We start from the raw sequence: 18,410 nt of genomic DNA on the forward strand, positions 1-18,410 counted from the left end.
GGAGCATGCTTCTTGATAGAGTGCTTGTGTAGTATGCAAGAAGTCCTGAATTTGATTCTTTTTTTTTTTTTTTTTTTTTTTTTTTGGTTTTTCGAGACAGGGTTTCTCTGTGTAGCTTTGCGCCTTTCCTGGAACTCACTTGGTAGCCCAGGCTGGCCTCGAACTCACAGAGATCCGCCTGGCTCTGCCTCCCGAGTGCTGGGATTAAAGGCGTGCGCCACCACCGCCCGGCTGAATTTGATTCTTGCCTCCCCTCCATAAAATCAAGTGGGTGCCACACACCACTAGGTGGAGGAAGGAAGGACCAGAGGTTTACGTAGGCATGTGCCTCTCTAGCTGGCCCGTGCCAAGAAGTCTGTCTTTTAAACTGTCTGTCTGTCTGTATGTGTGTGCAAGTGCTCAAGGAGACCAGGAGAGGGGATTGTATCTCCCAGAGGCAGTAACAGATGGTTGGGAGCTACTTGATGTGGTGCTGGCAGCTGAACTCAGGTCCTCTGGAAGAGCAGCAAGTTCTCTCGCCTGCATCTCCCCATCTGTGCGCATGAACATGCCTGTGTCATGGAGGCTAGGGGTCAACACTGAGTAGCACATGTACATACCTGTGTCATGGAGGCTAGGGGTCAACACTCAGTAGCACATGTACATACCTGTGTCATGGAGGCTAGGGGTCAACACTGGGTAGTAGCACATGTACATACCTGTGTCATGGAGGCTAGGGGTCAACACTGAGTAGCACATGTACATACCTGTGTCATGGAGGCTAGGGGTCAACACTCAGTAGCACATGTACATACCTGTGTCATGGAGGCTAGGGGTCAACACTGGGTAGTAGCACATGTACATACCTGTGTCATGGAGGCTAGGGGTCAACACTGGGTAGTAGCACATGTACATACCTGTGTCATGGAGGCTAGGGGTCAACACTGAGTGTCTTCTACTGCTCCCCACCTTGTTTTGTGATAGGGTTTCTCACTGAACCTGTAGCTTGCCATTTCCAACTGACTGGCCATTGAGCCCCTGAAATTGATCTGTCCCTTCAGTGCTGGGGTTACAGATAAGCGGCACCAGGCCTGGCTTTTCCTGAGTGCTGAGGCCTGAACTCAGGTCCTCCCGCGTGCACAGGTTTATCCACCGACCCGCCTCCCCAGTTCAGATCCTCTAATGTGCGCCGTCTGTCTGCACACACTGTACCTGGAGCCCGTCTGCTTTGTTTTGCATATTTATTTTGGTGTTGAGGATGGAACCTAGGACCCCACACATGCTAGGCAAATACTCTACTCCTGAGCCACACCCCCATAGCAGGCTGTTTTAATGTCTGTCGTCTGTTTCTCCTACCTCAGAGAGCTTTCTCTGGCATTCTAGCTTGTTTCTGTTTTTATAAGAACTCCAAACTCAGCCCAACCAGTTTAGCTCGGGCTTACTGCCCTGGTGTTTTCCACAGACGGATGCCCAGGAGGTGGCCTCTGTGGTGAGCGCCAGGGAGATCCAGGCTGTGGCCGAGCTGCTTCAGGTCTCCCCTGAGGGCCTGCAGAGGGCCATTACCTTCAAAGTGACTGTGAGTCTGAGGGCCCCGGCCTATTCCTCTGAGGTGTCAGCTCCCTCTCGCTGCCCTGCCTCCTCTCAGGTCACCTCTCAGTCAGATCTGGAGAGGTGGAGCCTCACTTCCGGTCTCCTCATGGGCTTTTCCCAGCCTTGATTCTCTTATTCTTCCATTCCCGCCAGTGTGTCTGGAGGGGGTGTGGGGCGGGTGGACACGGGCACACATGGCATGCTCACCTCCAGGAAGCCTTCTCCAATCCTGGCTGGGTCAGAGCTTCCTCTAAGGCATCAATCAGTCCTTCCTCTTCCAGGTGATCCCAGACTGATGTCTTCTTATGCCTGTCTCCCCCACTACACCAGCAACCCCCTCCCCTGCTTGAGCGGCCAGATGCAGAGAAAGCATTCTGGCCTGCTTTGGCCAGCAGTGAGCTTGAGACCCATAGCCCCATCTGTCCAGTGTGCCTTTCCCCTGCTCCTGAACCCCCAGCCCTCCAGGGGCTTTCTGAGGCACTGGCCAGCCAGCTGTCACTCAAAGGTCACGTTCTTCCCAGGAGACCATTCGAGAGAAGATCTTCACACCCCTAACTGTGGAGAGTGCCATAGATGCCAGGTGAGACTGTGTCCCTTCTTGCCTGATTCCCAGACCCCCGGTGCCTCTGCCGAGCCCACTCACCCGCAGCCCAACATGGCCTCTGCTCCAGGGATGCCATCGCCAAGGTCTTGTACGCACTGCTGTTTGGCTGGCTCATCACCAGGGTCAACGCTCTGGTGTCTCCAAAACATGATACGTTGTCCATCGCCATCCTGGACATCTATGGCTTTGAGGTAGGGCTGAGTGGGACCAGACTGGGCCTTGCCCTTAGGAAGCTACTCAGTGAGGCTGGCGGGGGACAGTGTGTAACAGGCTTCTGTGACCACAGCTCTGACATGTAGCTAGCACCGGGGAGCTGGTCAGGGGTCAGAGACAACTTTCCAGAAGAAGGAAGCATCCCTAGGTGAAGGAACACTATCTGTAGAGGTCAGAGGCATGGGAGGACTTTGTTTGGGGAGCCAGTGTTGTTGTGGGGGAGACTGTTGTACTTTGTGAGGATAATGGGGGGAAGGCTGAGTAAAACTTCCATAGCAAAAACCACAGCATGCACTAACAAGGCACAATTGTGGGCCGGGCACCGTTGTTTATCAAGCCGCTCCATCCAAAAGCCATGTAAGGCAGATATTGCCAGGATCCCCCTTTTACACACAGTCAGAAAGTGGCAGAGCCAAGACTGGAACTCAGGCAGAAGGCCTGGTGGCCTGAGCCTCTGGCTCTTCTATGGGCCCCATCTGGTGTGCTGAGGGCCTTACAGGGTCTGGGGCCAGGGTCCAGATTTTTGAAACTACAGCCATGAAATGCAGGGAGTGGCCTGGGCTTGGGCCTGGAGAAGGTACACAGGGCCCATGATGGGGACAGATGGGTTGCTGACCAAGGAGAACCAGACCTAACCTCCCATCTGCCCGGCAGGACCTGAGCTTCAACAGCTTTGAGCAACTCTGCATCAACTATGCCAATGAGAACCTTCAGTACCTGTTCAACAAGATTGTCTTCCAGGAGGAACAGGTGTGCAGTCTCCTGCTTGTCCATCCTTGCCGGTCAAGGGCCTTCCTGAAGAGACAAAGAGTACCAGGAAACGTGGAGAAAAAGGCCTTAGAGGCGGGAACAGCATGTATGAGGCCTGTGCTTTGAGGGAAAGTCCTGGGTTGCTGGGCCTAGAGAGGAGTTCTCTTGGGACCTTTCTCAGGCTCTTCTGACCCAGGAAGAGGGAAAGGGAGGCCTTGAGGGTCCGTGTTGCCCTGGTAGGATACTGGCTCCATGTTACAGAAGGCAGGAGGCAGAGAGACGTCATCCTGGGTGGAGGTGGCTGAACCCACACTATTCACAGGAGGAGTACATTCGAGAGCAGATGGACTGGCGAGAGATCGCCTTTGCCGACAACCAGCCCTGCATCAACCTCATCTCCCTGAAGCCCTATGGCATCCTGCGCATCCTGGATGACCAGTGCTGCTTCCCACAGGTGAACCTCAGATGCTTCTGTGGTCCGAGTCCCAGTCTGGTAGACTCCCTGCCTGAGGTCACCCTCTGTGCTCAGGCCTGGGGCAGGAAATGTAGTGTTAGGACATCATCTACAGCAGGGGTCCTCAACCTTCCCAATACTGTGACCCTGTAACACAGTTCCTCATGTTGTGGTGACCCCAAACCATAAAATTATTTCCGTTGCTACTTCATAACTGTAATTTTGCTACTGTTATGAAACATAATGTAAATTTCATGTTTTCTGATGGTCTTAGGCGACTCTTGTGAAAGGGTCATTTGACACCCCCCCAAAGAGTCGCGACCCATAGGTTGAGAACTGCTGATCTATGGTCACTTGGCGTGACTAAGGTTGGAAGTTCCAGGTGAGGTGACCAGGGTTGGGGCTACATACTCTGACTTAAACACAGGGTATGATGTCGGTGAGGGGTATAGGCAGCTGGAAACCAGCTGCTTCAGCCACAGCTGTGGGCCTTGCTCCCAGGACTCAGTCAGCCTCCCGTGACTGTGAGCTATTCTTCCCCAGCACCCTCTGGGGAGCAGAGCGATCAGGGCTAAAGAACTTGGCACTGGGCCAGGAACAGGTACCCAGATCGTCCCCCCTGACCCCCGCCTCCCTCCCCTGCAGGCCACAGACCACACATTCCTACAGAAATGCCATTACCACCACGGCGCCAACCCACTCTACTCTAAGCCCAAGATGCCACTGCCAGAGTTTACCATCAAGCACTATGCAGGCAAGGTCACCTACCAGGTGAGAGTGGAGACAGCCAGCATGACCTCAGGTGCTGTCCTGCAGGCTGGAGAGAGGATCGCAGTGTGGGTCTCAACATGATCCCAGTTCTGGCACTGTAGCACCTGGGCTGTGTGGCCTTGGGAAATGACTTAAGTTCTCTGAGCCCGTTTCCTCATCTGAAAAATGGGGCTGATAATGTCAATTTTCTGAGATAGAGGTGAGACTTGAGGTAGATTTGACAGAGTGCCTGTTACTGGTAATGCTGTCATGTGGTCATTATTATCCAAGTCACAACATAGAAATTCACACTTCTGTCTCCATTTGGACCTTATTTTCCTCATCTGCAGAATGGGTAGAAGGAAGTGAGGCCCAGTCTGGGTAGTACCCCACACCCCTGAAAGAGTGAGCAGGGTGGAGCAGATGAGGAGAGACCAAACAGAAGGGAGGGCCGTTCCCTCCCAGGACAGAAGGCAGACAGAAGTCTGGTAGAAGATGAGGGAATGCAGAGGACTGGGAACGAGCCTTTGATGCACCTTGGCTTCATACAGGAGTAGGTGAGTGGGGCCAGCCACAGACTGCCAGTCTCCTTTTTCAGGTGCACAAGTTCCTGGACAAAAACCATGACCAAGTGCGTCAAGACGTGCTGGACTTGTTTGTGCACAGCCGCACGAGGGTAAGGCAGCCTGGCCTCACACCTGCCCTACCCTGGTGGCCTCACACCTGCCCTACCCTGGTGGCCTCACACCTGCCCTACCCTGGTGGCCTCACACCTGCCCTACCCTGGTGGCCTCACACCTGCCCTACCCTGGTGGCCTCACACCTGCCCTACCCTGGTGGCCTTGCCCACATTCCTGCCAGCACCTGCTGCTCCTTACCTGATTCAGCCTTACTAGCTCTACCCCTGGCTCTCTCCAGTCCAGGAAAGGGGGAGCCCCCGACCTGGTTTTGCTCTTTAACTCACCCCTGCCTCAGCCACCTGCCATGCCCCCCCTCAGTCCCTCCTGAGACCCTTCTGTCCTGGTTCAGTGTTAACCAGCTTACCACTGAGACTTAAGTTCTGGATTCTTCCTTTATGTTTGAAGCCTGACACTCTGGGGAGTGCATAGGGGCCAAATTTGGGTTCCTTGGAAGGCCAGCCCCACTGTTCATCAGCAGGTGGACTTATGACAGAGGACTGATTGCATCCCCTCCCCTGTGGGCCCTCCTCTTCCTCCTCTGTCAAACCAGCCAAAGTTCCTGACCAGGGCCAGGTTCAGAGCCAGTGCTGTGCATTTCCCGGGAAGAAAGGGAAAAGCTGCCATGCTGTGGGCTGGGTCCCTGGGAGGTGCTGAGCCCTTATGCCAGCCAGGATGGCAGGGACATCTGGAGTCAAGTTGTTTTTCAGAGCCTTTCAGTCCAGGGACTAGACGCCTATTGTTATTGCTCTGCCCTCAACCTGCCGCTTCTGTCTGTTTGTCCTGTCTGTCATTGGCTTCCAATCCCTTGGCCCCTCCAGGTGGTGGCACACCTCTTCTCTAGCCATGCTGCACAGACTGCCCCTCCACGACTGGGCAAGAGCAGCTCCATTACCCGACTCTACAAGGCTCACACTGTGGCAGCCAAGTTTCAGCAGTCACTCCTGGATCTGGTGGAAAAAATGGAGAGGTGGGTTGGGTGGGAGAGCAGAGCACCCAGCCCCCCCTTATCCCACGGCCCTCAGTGGATGAGCGCTCACTCTGTCTCTGAGATCTCACACAACCTCTCCCACCTCTGCCCAGGTGTAACCCCTTGTTCGTGCGATGCCTGAAACCCAACCATAAGAAGGTGAGACCCCCAGGAAAGTCAAATCCTCCTCCTGTGAAGTGGGCAAGTGGCTTGGCTTCTCTGGACCCCTACCTGCCCACCGTGGGACTCCTCATCCCTGCCTTTGTACCCGAGTGGACGGTATGCCGATGTCCTCTCTGGGCATCCTTCTAGGAACCAGGTCTCTTTGAGCCAGATGTGATGATGGCGCAGTTACGCTATTCAGGGGTTCTGGAGACTGTGCGGATCCGCAAGGAAGGCTTTCCAGTGCGACTCCCCTTCCAGGTGTTTATCGACAGGTACTTCCATTGGGTAATTCACCGCTGCAGACTCCTCTCCAAGCCCCCACAGCCTAGGCAACATAGGATCTGTCATGTACTGTTGTTCAGGCTGTAGACTATACAAAACACATTAGATTTAACATGAGAAACATATTTGTTGTGTTGTGTGTTTTTTTTAATTACATGTATTTACTTATTGGGTGAATACATACTGTGAATACTGTGTCAGTGTGTGTGGAGGTTACAGGACAATTTTTAGGAGTCAGTTACTGTCTTTCCATTATGTGGCAGAGATGAGTTCACCAGAGAAAAGCTCAGGTGGCCAGGCTTGGTGGCAGGGACCTTTGTTTTCATAGTTTTCTGTGTTGAATCTTCTAGGGTGATTTTAACAGCCATTAGGACAAGCTCCAGCAGGTGTCAGCAAAGGGTTTTGTTCTGCTGAAATAGTGTATTACGGTTTTGACACCTTGAACTAGTTTTGAGGACAGTGCTGTGAGCAAGCCACCTATTGGACCACACCCCCCAGATACAGGGATGGGGTCCCATCAGGCCCTCAGGCTGAGTTTGGTCCCCCCAGGTACCGCTGTCTGGTGGCCCTCAAGCTCAGTGTGCCAGCGGATGGGGACACGTGTGTGTCATTGCTCAGCCGGTTATGCACCGTCACTCCAGACATGTACCGTGTTGGGGTTAGCAAGGTGAGCTCCGGAGACGCCCACATTCAGTGATATCCAAGTGGTACCCCAGAGCCATCCAGATGCCTGAGCCTGGGATGCTAATTCACCTCAGCTCTGCTCCGGGAGGCAGCCCTGTCTTCTCTGCTTTTGTGGGCTCTTCAATAGGGTTATCTATTGCTATCTCCCACCCCCAGCTCTTCCTCAAGGAGCACCTGCACCAGCTACTGGAGAGCATGCGGGAGCGAGTCCAGAACCGGGCTGCCCTCACCCTGCAGCGCTACCTCCGAGGCTTCTTCATTCAGCGGCACTTCCGCTCCCTGCGGCGGAAGATCATCCTGTTGCAGAGCAGGGCCCGTGGCTTCCTGGCCAGGTGAGGCCCGCAGAAGGGGAAGTCTCTGGGGTCCTCCAGTCTCAGAGGAGCCTAAGCTCAAAAGAGCAGTCCCTGTCTCTGGAGGCATACAACCTGAAAGAGGCTTCCACCAGAAGGATGACCTGATTCTCCAAATCACTGCTGTCTGGCTGTGGATGCAGCTGAGAGGGTTTCCCTGTTACCTGCACACCATGGGCTCTGGGACTAACACATGATGGGGCGGTACATGACCACTGTGAGGATCCATCCAGGCCCTGCCATTGAATTTGCTGTGTGGATTTGACTATGTCTCTGTCCCATATTGAACTCATTTTCCTTTGAGACAAAGAATCCCGGAGTGAAGTATGGGCCGTGGCAGAGGCATCTCTGACCCTTTATCACCCCACGGCCTCATCTTTGACTCCTCAGACAACGCTACCAGCAGATGAGGCAGAGTCTGGTGAAGTTCCGTTCCCTGGTGCATACCTACGTGAACCGCCGCCGCTACATCAAGGTACAGGCCTGCCTGGGTTGGGGGAGCACTTAGCCCAAGAGGAGCCTGTCCCCAGGGCACGCCCTGCCGTGCCCTCCTCCTGAGCTGGGTGGCAGGAGCTCCTCTGAGGCCTATTTCCTGGCGTGTCCCTTGGGGCGTGGAGAAGGGTGGAAGGTAATGCTGTGTGAAGAGATGTAGCCAGCACTGGGGTCATAGTGAGCTGCAGGCGTGGTTGGCACTGGGTGACTTGAATCTCCTTAGTGTGATTTGGTACTTAGCTCACAGCCAGTCTTGTCCTCTGTCACATAAACCAGCTGCCAGTGATAAGTGCCATTCCATTCCCAAAGCTCAGAAGGCAGGCAAGGCCTTCAGTGAAACCAAGTTTCCTGGAGTTCCTGCCAATGCATCCCCTCCCATCTCCGGCTACACCTTTGCCTCCCCTGCCCGAGGTCCCATCAGTGCCACCAGGAGCCTCCAGGCCACAGGCCCTTCCCTACTGCTCGCGCCTGCCCAGGCTACCTGGCCATGGTTTCTGCCACCTGTGCCCTGACCATTTGCTCTCCTGCAGCTGAGGGCAGAGCGGAGGCGCCGGGCACAGGAGGCGTGGCTGCGTGAGCAGGAGGTGGGTGCGGGGTTCAAGCCGCAGCAGGGCACAGGGAGGGAGACCAGCCGGTGAAGTGTGGTGGCTGTCCCCTCACCCCTTGCCCTCCATCTCCCCCGCCCCAGGAGCTCAGCAAGCGTGAAGTGGTGCCAGTGAGGCACCTGGAGGTGCCAGCGGAGGTGGCGGGGCTCCTGCAGGCAGCAGCCGGTGCGTCATATCTAACGGCAGCCGGGAGGGGTTGGGGAGAAGGGCGCCATCATGACATGCTTCCACTGTCCGCAGGCCTCCAGCTGTCCAGTGTGCCCCGAGTAGCCATCGTCCGGACTCCTAGGCTCCAGACGGAGCCCTGCGTCACCCTTCCCCTGGACATCAACAACTACCCCATGGCCAAGTTCATCCGGTGCCACTTCAAGGTAAGGGCTGGCACAAGCAGCCTGGCCCCTAGGCACTGAAAATCAGAGCTGACCCAGCCTCCCTGGAAGCTTTTGTGGTATGGACATGAGCCCATTTGGGAGCCCTAGGGCCCTAGTAGAAGTGAGACCCTCTCGGACTCCAGCAGTATAGCTCAGCAACCAGACTGGGATAATCAGAACTAATCAGAACCTGACGAGGAGGCGGCACAGCACCTGCCTCTGTGTCCTGTCCTCCAAGAAGGGCCCAGCGGCATTGCTCTGCCTCCCCCAATTACTCTCTGTGGGCCAAAGTCTGCCCTCACCAGACCTCAGCTTCTTCATCTAGGCGCTGGAGTGGGGAGCCCACCCCATGGTCTCCTGCTCTCTTGCTCAACATGAGGTATGGGTAGACACCGATATGTCTGTCATCCCCAATGTCACCTCCCATGCCCTCCTTGTGTCCCCAGGAACCCTCCTTTGGGATGCTGACAGTGCCCCTGAAGATGCCTCTCACACGGCTACCTGTGGAGCACCATGCCGAAGCCATAAGTGTTTTTAAGCTAGTATGGGATCTGCCCCAGTCCAGCTTCAAGTGCATAGCCCTACCACAATGCCAGGCCTCAAGTGCCCTTGCCCCCGGGCATCAAGTGCATAGCCCTACCACAATGCCAGGCCATAAGCATCCTTGCCCCTGGGCATCAAGTGCATAGCCCTACCACAATGCCAGGCCACAAGCGCACTTGCCCCCAGGCATCAGGTGCATAGCCCTACCACAATGCCAGGCCACAAGCGCATTTGCCCCCAGGCATCAGGTGCATAGCCCTACCACAATGCCAGGCCACAAGCGCCCTTGCCCCCAGGCATCAGGTGCATAGCCTTACATGAGAGGAGGTTACAACTTCCCCTTTATTCCCTGGTCATCCCCCTTGGCCTTCAAGCCCAGTTCATGAGTCCCACATCTCTTTTTGAAGCTATATGTCAGTGTAAAGATCTGGGCCTCCTTCTGAGAGTCTTTTCCCCAGTCATCCTCCTGGCAATGGTGACTCAGAGTCTCTCTGGCCCCTCCTAAGGACTCCCCAGGTAGAAGGGACAGTCCCTGTTTTGACCCAGGACTACCAACATGTGCAGAGGGAGGTTCAGAGGCTGGGAACACAAATGAGGTTCCTGATCCATCCAGGCAAGCCACACAAGGCAGCCTGGAGGAGGAGGCTTTGGAGATGAGGAAAGTTTACCTATTGGGAGAACAGGACAGGAAAGATGGGAAGAAAAGGGAGAGTGGCCAGTGAGGCTTGGATTGCAGGTCCCCAGGTCCCATTTCAACAGAGAGTTAGGGAGCCCTGGAAGGTCTTTCCTGGGAGTGATGTGGTCGGGTCTGAATGCTAGAGAACCCTCTGGACCAAGTGGAGCCAGCTGGAGGTCAAGGGTACAAAAGGATGCTGGCGATGAATGGAAGCCACAGGAGGTTCATGGGCAGGAGAGGAATTCAGTGTGTACTTTGGATACTAACTTCCCTGCTGGAGGGACTTTTTATGGGCAGGAGAACATGACAAGAATATGGGCAGAAGCCCACACAAGTCTGTCTGTGCCCTAGATCCTGCGTTTCATGGGGGACCCCCACCTGCACGGCATCCAGGAGATGATCTTGGGGAACTACATCGTGCACCGGGGGCTGGTGGAGCCAGAACTGAGGGATGAGATCCTAGCCCAGCTGGCCAACCAGGTGTGGCGCAACCACAATGCCTACAATGCCAAGCGTGGCTGGTTGCTGCTGGCCGCCTGCCTAAGCGGCTTTGCACCTTCCTCACACCTTGACAAGTTCCTCCTCAAGTGAGTGCAACCCAAAGGCCAATAGGTGACCGGAGGTAGGAGCTCGGAGGTCAGGCCAGTGGGTGCCTCTGTGTTGCCAGAAGACCCGTATGGACCGCAGCCAGAGCTGCAATCGCTTTACTGAGCCCAGAGCCAGAAGAAAGGCAGGCTTTACTGCAGAGGGGAGGAATCGTGTCCGAATGGATGAAGACAGGCAGAACCCAGGGTGGGGCAAAACGGGGATGTGGAGAACTGAGCAAAGAGTTCTTAGATCTCTTAGGTTGTGGGGCAGACAGGGGTTAGGAGCACAGCTGGGCTCAGACAATCTGGATTAAAATCCCAAGCTCGACTCTGTGATTTTGGGCAAGTCACTTAACCTCTCCAGACCTTGGTTTTGTCCCCTATAAAACGGGGGCGCTGATAGCAACTCTTCTATAGTATATGTTACGTACGCAGAACAGAGATGAGCATATGGCAAGTGCCACGTGGGCAGTGCCGTGATGGCAATGTATCTCAAGTGCCACGTGGGCAGTGCCATGATGACAATGTATCTCTGGTGCTGGTGAGGTGCAGGGCTCATGGGAGATAGTGCACACGCCTATCGCATGACCCAGGGCCAGTACCTCTCTTTTCTCTGCTGTAAGGGAGGGCATGGTAGCAGGATCCACCCACCAGGATAGCAATGAGCACCAGATTGTGAGGAACCTCTCCAGGCCGGCATGCAGAAGGCAGACATTCCTCAGCCAGTACTGTGGCTATGGTGGCTCTAGCAGCAGAGTAGGGCCACTGTCTGTCTGTGTGGGGCCTTCCTGAAAGCACAACCCTGGTCCCTCTCAGGGAGGGATGAGCAGGGGCATGAGGGCGACCTGCTGATGGGAACAGCTCTCTGGCCCTGAGCTGAGTTGGACCCTCACAGCTTTCTCTTACACAGATGAAAACTAGGAGGCCAGGCTAAGAGCAAGTGGCCATCCAGACTGCTGAGTGAAGGGATGGGGACAGAGCCTTCCAGGGCCCGGGTTCTGGCTCATGCTTAGTCATACACCCCACCCGAACAATGACATTTGACTCCATCCTTGAACTTCTGTGCTAGACTGGATACTTCTGGGCTAACCTGGGACTTATTTTTAGGCTAGCCTCAGCACTCTAGGCTATGGGAGCCTGTTAGTGTGCTCTCTAACCTATCCCATTTGTGAGTTTGCCTGAGGCTTTTCCACCTCACCTTAGCGCTAAGGGCTAGCCTGAGTCTCCGGCAGGCTCCCACTCCCTGTTCCTCCCCCAGGTTTGTGTCTGATTATGGGCAGAATGGCTTCCAGGCTGTGTGCCAGCACCGCCTCCTGCAGGCTCTGGGCTCAGGGGCTGCCCGCACCTTTCCCCCGACACAGCTCGAGTGGATCGCCATCCAGGAGAAGGCCAGTATGGCTCTGGATGTGAGCTGCTTCAACGGTATGTAGGCTCATCCCTTAGGCTACTTCTCTTCTCTTCCTGAAGGAAGAGAAGCTGGAGTCAGCAGCAGCCACTAAAGGTTCTGAAGCCAGGAAGGGACTCCTGCCAAAGTGGCAGCACAGGGAAGTGGGGGTTCCAATGTGGGACAGGGGCATGGGAGCCAGTCAGGCTGGCCTGGAGATGCCCCTGACTGAGTACAGCTACTGGCTGTGCCAGGTGACCAGTTCTCCTGTCCGGTGCATGCCTGGAGTACGGGGGAAGCAGTTGCTGGAGACATTCTAAAGCACAGGTTGGCTCCTAGAATGCCCCCATCCAGCACCCCATGACTTGGGAAAAAGGGAGGGGCAGGAGGCACCACCCCCCGGCGGGGGGGCGGGGGGAGGTTCAGAAGGCCACTCTGACCATGCCTTGGGTCTGATTCATACCCCAGGGTCTCCAGGCAATGCCTGACAGTTCCACCCTTTATTTCCATTCCTCTGCACACTGACCAGGGGGCTGGCCGATGGTTGGAGAGGCTGGACAGTGGCCATGAAGAATGGAGTCCAGTGGGCAGAGCTGGCAGGACATGACTATGTGCTGGATCTGGTGTCAGACCTGGAACTGCTCAGGGACTTTCCTCGACAGAAATCCTACTTCATTGTGGGTGCAGAAGGGCCTTTGGCTGGCAGAGGAGATGCCAGAGGGTACGTAGCTACTTGCCCAGACCACCTCCCCTGGGTAGCTGGCTCTACCCATCAGCTGTAGAGAAAGGCTGAGTTCTGGGGGTGGGGTTGTTTTATGTTTGGTCATTTGAGCTGATCAAACCTCAAGCTCCTGGACTCAAGCCATCCTCCTAGCTTAGCTTTGGGAGCCTGGAGCTGCAGGGGTGCACCACCATGCCTAGTAATTCTACCCCTCAATCGGAAAAGCCCCCCAACCCAGGAAACACAAGAGTGTCAGGGAATCTCTTTGAGGGTCAGCTGTCCTTTGCCTCCCCTTTCATGCACAGGGTGTTTGGGAACTGCTGGGATTCAGATGAGGACACACCCACAAGGCCTCAGCCCCAGGACCACATGCCCAAAATGCCTGACTTTGATGGGTACTGCAGCCACAATGAGGACGGTACAAATGGGGAAACTGAGGCCCAGAGATGGACAGCACCTCGCCAAGGTCAACCAGCAATGGCCATTGCATTAGAGGGGAAGGAACCCAGAGGGTGTGGAGACCCACAGGAGAAGTAAACTTGGCCCTTCTGTTCCCTCGCCAGCTGTGGACAGCACCAGAGAACCCACCGTGCCCCCTAGGGAGCTGGATGGCTACTTGGACAGCCTCTTCGACCCTGTGCTGGCCTGTGGGGATGCGGTAGGGATGTAGAGAGATGTCTGCAGGGGGCAGGCTCAGTGTGTATACCAGAGGCATATCCCATGTCTTATGGTGACGTCTGAGCCTTACACAGACAGAGCCCTGGGGCATGGGCTCTGGCCTGGGTCTGTGCTGGGGGGCAGGGAAACCTTGGGGTTACCTGGCAGCTAGAGATGTCCCTGGTTGCCCTGGAAGGACCCATAGCTAAATGTCAGGACCCTAGCTGTTACATCTGGCAGTAGTCACCCTCATAGAATGTATCTCTGGATCACCTGTTTCCAAATCTCACGAGACTTCCTTGCCCTCGGAAACCCCAGCACAGACACTGGCTCCCACAGTTCATTCCTTGTGGAGGGGGTGGGTTGGGAGCTCGGGCTGGTGTCAGGTGCCTGTTGCCTTGGATCCTGGGGATCACAGCAGTGAGGCGGCCACTGCTGCCCCAGGACCTGGAGAAGCCGACAGCCATCGCCTACCGCATGAAAGGTGGGGGCCAGCCAGCTGGAGGTGGCAGCAGTGCTTCTGAGGATACCCCCCGGAGACCCCCAGACCTCAAGGTCAAACCCAGTCAGTGCTTCCTAAATATGCTTCCGGGCTAGGGGCGGGTGGTGCCTAGGGGAGCTCCTGCTCCCCTAACATCTGTGCCCACCTGTGCCTTCTGCCTGGTTCCCCAGTCCCAGGCCTGGATGCCTCCACACTGGCTCTGCAGCAAGCCTTCATCCACAGGCAGGCTGTGCTACTGGTGAGTGGGGGCAGGGCACGAAGAGTGCGTGTGTGCGTGTGTGTGTGTGTGTGTGTGTGTGTGTGTGTGTGTGTGTGTGTACAGGTCACTTGGTCACCTATTCCCAGGCCCGGGAGATGACCCTACAGGCTTTGGCACTCCAGCAGCAGCCCCTGAGTGCAACCTCAAGACCCCAGCCCCCAGAGGTGAGCAGAGCGGCCCAGGGTGAACAGGAATACTGTGTTACCCCAGGGCTTTACTGTGCCTCTCTGAGGCTGGAGTCCTATAGTCCACTTTGGGCGGAGATGGGGTGCCTGGGAGTAAGCTGGTATGTCCTTAGATGGCCACTTCATGACCTGCTTTCCACAGAGACCACTAGCTCCAGAGGCACGACCGAAGACTGTAGGCACTGGTCCCCCAGCCAAGCCCGTGCTCGTACGCCCCACTCCACAGTCGCTGGCCCCAGGCTCAGGGGCAAAGGCCCCGAAGATCCCTAGCAAGCCCGTGGCTGCCCCCATCCTAGCTCAGGATTGGACTGCTCCAGAATCCAGTGAGTGTTCATCCAAGTCCTGAGACTGTTCAGATAGGCCAGGGCAACTGGGCCCCATGGCCTTACCTGGCCACCTGCCCGCACAGTTTCAGCCTCCCCAGAGCTGGTCCGGTATTCCACACTCAATTCAGAGCACTTCCCACAACCCACACAGCAGATCCGAAGCATCATCAAACAGTGCAAGCAGCCGCCCTGGGCAGGGCGCCCTGAGGCCCGCAGGTGGGTCCAGACACCAGCCCTCAGCTTACCTTGCTCTCTACTGGGTTCATCGCCATTCAAGATGGGCCCCTGAGCAATGGGAGGCTCGGGATGCCACAGTCTCCACTGTGACAGACAGCCCAGCTCCTCTCTGGTGCGTGCTTGTAATGGTGTGTGGGAGGGTCCCCATCTTGGGGATTATGGGTAAGGGGATACCTAGTGTCCAACCTGCCATGGGTCACCTGCCAGAACGGATGGTGGGAAGGTGTTCAGGAGGCCACCTGACCCCCATGAGGAAGCCCTAATGATCCTGAAGGGACAGAAGACTCACATGGCAGTAGTGCCTGGCACTCAGGTGAGGAGTGGTTTGGGTACCCCAGAGGGACAAAGGCCACAGAAGCCAGTTACCCTCTCAGCATGGCCCTATGCCTCCCCCCCCCCCACAGTCTGCTTACTGCCCCCTGAGTGCTCTGTTTGTGGTGGGACAGGTGTCCAGAGAGGCTGTGGCCCTGGTGAGGCCGGTGACCAGTGCCCCAAGGCCATGCATGGGGCCTTCTCCAGGTGAGGACCTCCAGGGTGGGACATGCCAGTGTCCAAGTGAGTGAGTGAGCCTGTGAGCGAGCACAGGGGTGTTTGGGGGAGCTGAGTCAAAGTGTGCATACTGTGTGGACACTGGTGTCATTACAGCATCACCCCTTAAATCACTGGTTTCAGGCCAGCCCCACCTTGGCTTCACTGAAGCCTACTGACACTCATTAAAACAATGCTATTTGTTCATACCTCTTAAAGGTGGGGAAACACAAACACCAAGATATTAAGTGCCTCCCGAAGGCCACTCAGCTGAAGCCCTAGTCAGGCAGTGACCCTAAAATATGAGTTAGCTCCCATCATGTCTCTGACAAAAGCTCCTATAATGAACCCCAAACGCTTCACTGTGACCTTGACCATCCTGTATGATCTATCTGCCGGGTCTCATAGCCTTCCCTCTCCCTTCCTTCCCCTTGACACGTTCGGTTCCTATAACTTAGACACCGTACCTGCTCCTGCCTCAAGACCTTTGCATGTGCTGCATCCTCCAAGAGGAATGCTCTCCCTCACAGGCTTTGGGTGCCTGGCTCCTTCTTGCCCACCAATCAGGTGTCCGCTCAAAAAATGTCACTTCGGAGATGTTTGCCCATCCCTCCTGAATCACCCTGCTGTACTTTCATGAGATCTCCTGTTACCATAAGCACCATAAGGCCTTCCCTGGTCCTGCTGGGTCCCAAGGAGCACCCCCCCCCCTTATACTTTCTGCCCCTGCTGTCCACAGTGCAGCCCTCAAGGTCGCTGGACCCTCCAGAGGATCCTGTGCAGACACAGCTGCACCGCCTAGTCAACCCCAACTTCTATGGCTACCAGGACGCCCCCTGGAGGATCTTCCTGCGCAAAGAGGTGCCAGGAGCAGGCCAGAGGATGGGCTAAATATGGGCAGAGTTATCCAGGAAGCTAGGTCAGGGGAACCATGAAGGATGGGAGTGGGGCTAGAGCCAGGGTTGGAGTCAGCCAGAGGCTGCATCTGGGGCTGGGGTCCAACTAAGAAGAGGGGGTAACCCGTGGGTAACTATGGCCCTACCCACACAGGTATTTTACCCTAAGGACAGCTACAGTCACCCCGTGCAGCTGGACCTCCTGTTCCGGCAGGTGAGGCCTTCTCCTTTCCTCTTACCTGCAGGCTCTTTCCTTTTGGGGTCCCTGGGTTTGAGAGCCGCTCTACCGATTCCCCCACTCCCATGGACACATCCATCTAATGAGTCACAGTTCAGTCTGGGCGTATGTCTAACCCCAGCACCCAGAAGATGGGGGAAGGAGGGTCAGGAGCTTTGATACAAGGCCCTGGACCAAAACCACAAAACAAACAAACGAAGAAAACAGTCACTCTCTCTAAGTTCGCAGGGCCTAGAGGTCAAATCTCAGTCTCACCGGATACATACAGAAACCAAGGCCTGGGGAAAGCAGAAAGGATTAGGGAGGTGACCATGTGAAGGATCAGATAACAAAAGTGACTCAGTGTACAGATGACCCCAGTGCTGCAGAACTGGAACCCTTCCCCGAGAACCTAGGCCATAGACCTCAGCTTCCAGCAGGGGCACGCTTGTTCCTGCAGATTCTTCATGACACGCTCTCTGAGGCCTGCCTACGCATATCTGAGGATGAGCGGCTGCGGATGAAGGCCCTGTTTGGTACCTTGGGGAAGGGGAGGGCTCTGATGGGCAGTCAACCAGATCGGGGGCCAGCCCTTGCCTGGAAGAAGTCTAAGGACACACCCCTCCCTCTTGCCTCCCACACGTGCCCATCCTTATTCAGCCTCACCAGGCTGCATGTTTGGAGGTCAGCAACACGTAAACACACAATATGGCCCTTTCATCTATCTGTGGCTTCTAGTTCCCCATACAGACACTGGTCAGACAGCTTATTGCTGGTACCAGCCTCTCACCCCCAACTCCCTGAGATGTGAGCTGGAGAGGAGGGGAAGGGGGTCTTGACCAGAACTGGCCTCCCTTAGCCCAGAACCAGCTGGACACACAGCGACCTCTGGTAACAGAAAATGTGAAGCGGGCTGTGATCAGCATGGCCCGAGACAGCTGGGAGGTCTACTTCTCCCGCCTCTTCCCAGCGATGGTAAGAGTCCCTGTTCACTCTTTCCTGACCGCCCAGAGCAGCCGGGATGGAAGGCCTCAACCAGGTTAACCCTTCCTAGGGCAGCGTGGGCACTGGCGTGCAGATCCTGGCTGTATCCCACACGGGCATCAAGCTCCTGAGGATGGTCAAAGGCAGCAGAGAGAGCAGCAGACAGCTTCGGGTCCTGTGTGCCTACAGGTGATTGGCAGGCAGGTGGGAGTGGGCTATCTGGACACAGGCACAGACTAGCATCAACATCTCCTCACTGCTCCTCAGAGCTGTCATTAAGCACCTGCCGTGTGCTGGCTATGCCGAGCCTTTTACGTAAGTCCATGTTAAAGATTTGGAAAGTGAGGCACAGAGAGAGAAGTTGATGGTCTCTGGTCACATGGGTGGGAAGTGGTTGAGCTGGGAACCCACTACCCTGCTCTGCCTCTGGAGCCACATGCCAGCCCTGTCTCCAGAGCTCACTATACAGAGAGGGTAACTGCTGAGATCAACCAAGTCCCCAGGCATCTGGGAGAGAACATGGCTCTGGCTGAGACCCTACTGAGTGCCCAGACTCTCTGCTGGAGTCCCTTTGTCCATTTCAACATGAGGTCAGGAGAGAGCTCTTATCACTGGCTGGGTGGAAGCTCTCATAAGGAGAAAACTGGGCCAATTGATGAGACAAAGATATGGTGTGCCAAAGTCTGGCTTTGTGGTTGGACCTGAACGAAGGCACAAAGGGTTTTAAGATACACAGAACCCATAGATGGGTCAGAGAGGGGACACAGGAACA

The 18,410-nt window shown here is 55.7% G+C and overlaps 1 protein-coding gene across 1 annotated transcript in view; it reads left to right on the forward strand.

Annotated features, from left to right (window-relative positions):
• The window catches only part of Myo15a (myosin XVA), a 54,614-nt gene that overhangs the window by 13,425 nt on the left and 22,779 nt on the right, over positions 1–18,410 (forward strand). Inside the window, exons 12-46 of the mRNA XM_059269378.1 lie at positions 1,442–1,555; positions 2,091–2,149; positions 2,241–2,364; positions 3,041–3,136; positions 3,459–3,590; positions 4,236–4,361; positions 4,939–5,016; positions 5,839–5,987; positions 6,101–6,146; positions 6,300–6,424; positions 6,984–7,101; positions 7,275–7,450; positions 7,859–7,943; positions 8,491–8,544; positions 8,649–8,730; positions 8,806–8,936; positions 9,383–9,478; positions 10,507–10,742; positions 12,001–12,164; positions 12,381–12,453; positions 12,656–12,847; positions 13,153–13,313; positions 13,411–13,505; positions 13,949–14,069; positions 14,177–14,244; positions 14,352–14,429; positions 14,593–14,773; positions 14,860–14,992; positions 15,221–15,326; positions 15,460–15,532; positions 16,281–16,402; positions 16,592–16,651; positions 17,115–17,190; positions 17,514–17,629; positions 17,709–17,827. Of these exons, the coding sequence (XP_059125361.1) occupies positions 1,442–1,555; positions 2,091–2,149; positions 2,241–2,364; positions 3,041–3,136; positions 3,459–3,590; positions 4,236–4,361; positions 4,939–5,016; positions 5,839–5,987; positions 6,101–6,146; positions 6,300–6,424; positions 6,984–7,101; positions 7,275–7,450; positions 7,859–7,943; positions 8,491–8,544; positions 8,649–8,730; positions 8,806–8,936; positions 9,383–9,478; positions 10,507–10,742; positions 12,001–12,164; positions 12,381–12,453; positions 12,656–12,847; positions 13,153–13,313; positions 13,411–13,505; positions 13,949–14,069; positions 14,177–14,244; positions 14,352–14,429; positions 14,593–14,773; positions 14,860–14,992; positions 15,221–15,326; positions 15,460–15,532; positions 16,281–16,402; positions 16,592–16,651; positions 17,115–17,190; positions 17,514–17,629; positions 17,709–17,827 (3,965 nt within the window). The remainder of the gene's footprint in view (positions 1–1,441; positions 1,556–2,090; positions 2,150–2,240; positions 2,365–3,040; positions 3,137–3,458; positions 3,591–4,235; positions 4,362–4,938; positions 5,017–5,838; positions 5,988–6,100; positions 6,147–6,299; positions 6,425–6,983; positions 7,102–7,274; positions 7,451–7,858; positions 7,944–8,490; positions 8,545–8,648; positions 8,731–8,805; positions 8,937–9,382; positions 9,479–10,506; positions 10,743–12,000; positions 12,165–12,380; positions 12,454–12,655; positions 12,848–13,152; positions 13,314–13,410; positions 13,506–13,948; positions 14,070–14,176; positions 14,245–14,351; positions 14,430–14,592; positions 14,774–14,859; positions 14,993–15,220; positions 15,327–15,459; positions 15,533–16,280; positions 16,403–16,591; positions 16,652–17,114; positions 17,191–17,513; positions 17,630–17,708; positions 17,828–18,410) is intronic.

This window comes from Peromyscus eremicus, chromosome 8a, assembly GCF_949786415.1.
Source record: "Peromyscus eremicus chromosome 8a, PerEre_H2_v1, whole genome shotgun sequence".
NCBI lineage: Eukaryota > Metazoa > Chordata > Mammalia > Rodentia > Cricetidae > Peromyscus > Peromyscus eremicus.